The 4,088-nt window shown below is 34.5% G+C and overlaps 1 protein-coding gene across 1 annotated transcript; it reads right to left on the bottom strand.

Annotated features, from left to right (window-relative positions):
- Positions 1-2,672: 2,672 nt before the first annotated feature.
- On the bottom strand, positions 2,673-3,307 carry LOC143543633 (uncharacterized). Its single transcript, XM_077035907.1, has 2 exons — positions 3,251-3,307; positions 2,673-3,182 (listed from the first exon to the last, which is right to left on the bottom strand). Exons 1-2 carry the CDS (start codon positions 3,305-3,307, stop codon positions 2,673-2,675), a joined length of 567 nt encoding a protein of 188 aa, XP_076892022.1.
- Between the last annotated feature and the right edge of the window lie 781 nt (positions 3,308-4,088).

Here is a 4,088-nt window from a genome sequence, read left to right as displayed (position 1 = left end):
TTAATAAACGCCTCATATAGAAAGGATACAATTAATAGGGTGGGGTTAAATAAGGAGCGGAGTGTGTCTAATTAGAAGTGTAAGAAGTAATCTTGTGCATTAGATATATTGATCTGATGGTGGATATGGAAAATGTGTTTATTGTGCGGTGTGTTTTATTTTATTTGTGGTGTGTTTATTGTGCGGTGTGTTTTATTAGATCTAATGGTGAAAACACATTTTCTACACTTCTAAGGAAAAATCTACTTCTTATTATAACTTTGCTCACAGTTGATATAATATAACATGTGAATCGTCTACATTGTATACTAGTCGTACTCCCACTTTTGTGTAAATTAGATAATATGACATTTTACGAGGCGTTAGAGAACATGTGAACGTTATACGAATCATATGCTATTTTATAGGATTTGTATACTTAATTTATAACTATAAAACTAAATTTTAGCTTTAGAAAAAAACACAATCTTTCTGTAATAAAATCTACGTTCATATATCACTTCTCACTTTCATTTTTACTTGTTACCGGACACATATTTTTAATATATTTTATTTTTATAATATTTGTAATATTTGGTTTTTGATAATACATATTTATTGTAATTGTTTCACAAGCTTTATTAAATTTGTTCGGCTATGATTGTTCATCGTGTGTTTTGTGTTACTTCAGTTCGGTTTCAACTACCAAAAACCGCTACTAACTGTTTAGCACAAGTTTGACCTAAAAAACACGAAACTATGAACATTCCTAAGTACTAAACTCACACAGTTGTATAATAAATACATAAAAATATAAATACTAGCACATATCAAACCAAATTACTGGAATCCACACATACAACAAAAAAAAGATAACATTTACGTGCGTCAACTTTAAAAGATAAAACATAAAAACTAAATTGTGCATTTATCATACTAGGCATCATCATAAACCATGATCCTCGTCACCACCATCACCATCACCAAAACTATCATCATAACCAAAATCATCATCATCACCTCTATCATCATCATCACCAACACCAACACCACTAGCATCATCATTACCAGCATCATCACTACCGTCATCACTAGCGTCATCACCAACATCATGAACGCCCGACCCAACCACTCTATCATCCTCTCTATCCTTATCATAAATTGCTCCATATTAAACAATCGCATATCCTGATTCACCGTCCCCGCATTGCCATGCGGCTGCCCGTGATCGACATGTGGCCCCTGAACAAGTACATAAACGTTAAGGATGGTAATGTAAGAAAATTTTGAACAAAAATTCTACAATATTATATATTAGATTTAATAACACTTAAAGTAAACCTTAAATAGTAACTTGGTTTGATTTGCATCTAAATTTTAACAATTTATGTTTGATCATATACCTGTCCATGTCTCTGCATATGCCTCTTCACAAGCTACTACTCATAACCGGCATGTGGCCCATGAACCTGTACATAAAAAAGGTTTATTTGTAACCGTTAGCATTAAAATATAATTAAATAATTCCCCACTATATACCTAACCGCTCTCCAACCCCTGATCTTGAGCCGCCAACAACTCTGCAATTATTATATCCCGCTCCTCCACCTTTAGCATCTGTCTCGGAAACCACAAAAGTCATGGCCGCAAGGACCACTGCAGACCACCATCAGGAAAAGCCTTGGCGATACGCATGAGTGTAACTGTATTCTTATCGAGTTGCTTCGGAGGGAACACAGTCTGGAGGACAGCCACACCATATTTTTAGTGTAACCCAAAGATTCTGCAATCTTTGTAATGTATGGCCCATCACAGATGCTGCCGGTGCTATTCCTTACTTTATAAGAATTGAAATACATGGCCATGCTATACGCCAGATTGCAGTTAGCAGGGGTCAGCAAACAATAAAGATGGTATAAATCATGTTTAGTGCACCACTCTTGACCCCTATAACGAGCATAAACCGTAGATGCGATCACCCTCTATAGGTATCTATTAAATGGTATCTGATCATCGTTACTCTTTGCTTCATACCCCGACTCCTACAAACTCACGATAACCTATATTAGGCCAAAACTCTATCATCTGTTGGAGAGTAACGTCCCTCAACCCATCGGTAAACATCGTGGTCTCAAACTCCTCCGCCGTGTATTATTTCCATAAGCATGCCAAATTCTGCTAATGACAACTCTTGTTGGACCTTATTCATTCTAAAACAAACTGCTTTATTATAATGCAAATCATCAGAAAGATTGAATGAATAGGTACTAAGGAACTCAAGACAAAGCTTTTTGTAGGTTGGAAGAATTATGTGAAATCGACACTGTAACATTTCAGCGTCTGGGAATTGCCATTGAAATGCATTAATCAATGCATACTCCCTGTCTGTTACTATGACACTAGGCTGCATACACTTGTTCAACATCCTTTTTAGTTGGCTTAATACCCACATGTAACTATCTTCTATATCGTCACTTATAAAAACGAAAGTTACACAGAAGGTTTTACGGGTAGAAGTTACACATAAAATCTCAACAAATGGCAAACCGTACCTATTTGTGTTGTATGTTGCAACTATGAGCAACACATGTGGGAATGCACGCCAAATTGAGAACGATAATTCATGAACGATGAATAGCCTCTCCAACTTGTGAGTGGATTCATTTACCTCATGCTCTTGAAGGTAACCAACATTATCCAGGAGTGTGAAAAGAAATCATATACTTATTACCGTGGAGGGATGCTCGTTGTCTATGTTGTTCGTTGTATACGTTTTTTACCGTAGACGCACAACGAGGGTCCTGTTTTCTCATTATTGATATAATTTTTTGGGGATCCACGTTCTGGTTTGTCAAATCCTTAACCAAAACTTTTTGCTCAGGGTTCAACATCTTTGCAAATTCACGACCTTCCATATATATAGCAGACGGATTATTATGTGTACCACACACAACTTTTAGTTTCCAACCATCTTCCTCTTTGTGGTACTTTGCAATAAACTGAAACGTATAGTTGATTTTCTTGGTACCAGCGAGTCTGACATCTGTCTTTCCCTTGCATACACCACCCCGATCACATCTAAGAAACACCTTGTTCTTGTTGCCAGCAACATTTGTCTTAGACCTTTGGGTCACTATCACGTAGCTATTGTTAAGGCCGGTGTTATACGCCCATTGCTTCAACTCATCGAAACACATAAACACCTGAAAATAAGATTCATTTTTGTTAATAACAGGATAACATAATAAAAACATGAATACAAAAAGTATACCTGTTCGATTGCGAAAAAATAACCATATTCCACAAAAAACAGTGGCAAAAGATTCATCGGATTCCACAACATTTTCTTCAAAATTATGCATTTCATCAACCAAATTTATCAATGAGGTTTGAAAATAAATTAAAAAGTCTTTAGATTGGTAATTTTTAACAACATTTGGAAGGGATGAAGGATGAGAAAGAAGTGGGTAAAATATAATTACATACCCCACTTGTACATACTTCATAACTTGTTTATACTTATCTAGTTCAAAGATAGAAGTGGTAAAAAGAACACAATGTGATTACACAATTTATTTGGTTCAAAGATTCTTTTTAAAACCTGATATTCTTCTTACAAATTTATATGGTCAAAGAAATTGATTACACAATTCATATGATCAGAGATAGATTGATTGATTAATTGTTGAAATAGGCTTCCTGCAAAAGTAATTGATCAATTTTAAAGATTCTTCGGCATACGTTTCGTAATTTTTCTTATACATTTCATATTGATTAATTTTCATGATTTTTTTTAAAAACTACATGCATACGATTTGTATTCTTTCTTATACAGTTCATATGGTTATGTTAGATTTATATGCTTCGTACAAAATGTTATACATCTCGTCTTCTATATACGAAGGAGGATACAAACTGTATACAAAAGAATATGGTTCGTATAGTTTTTATAGTATATGACTCGTATAGTTTTCTATATGATTCGTATGTCTTCGTTGATTTGACTAACTTAAGTTATTATTCTATACGCTGTATATGTCAGCATACGCTTCATATAAAGTCTATGATAAGATGAGAGAATGGTGTCAAATATTTGTAAATGTGTATCT

Source organism: Bidens hawaiensis, unplaced genomic scaffold (assembly GCF_021521415.1).
Source record: "Bidens hawaiensis isolate Kalapana, Puna unplaced genomic scaffold, B.hawaiensis_p1.1 tig00013225_1, whole genome shotgun sequence".
NCBI lineage: Eukaryota > Viridiplantae > Streptophyta > Magnoliopsida > Asterales > Asteraceae > Bidens > Bidens hawaiensis.
The sequence above is the reverse complement of the archived record's forward strand: the minus strand, read 5'-3'. Positions and strand labels throughout refer to the sequence as shown.

Bases quoted from the DNA above. Each gene is read 5' to 3' on its own strand.
- LOC143543633 (XM_077035907.1), bottom strand. From the start codon at position 3,307: ATGAATCTTTTGCCACTGTTTTTTGTGGAATATGGTTATTTTTTCGCA. The intron at 3,183-3,250 runs GTATACTTTTTG...TCTTATTTTCAG, and splicing joins ATTTTTTCGCAATCGAACAG to GTGTTTATGTGTTTCGATGA.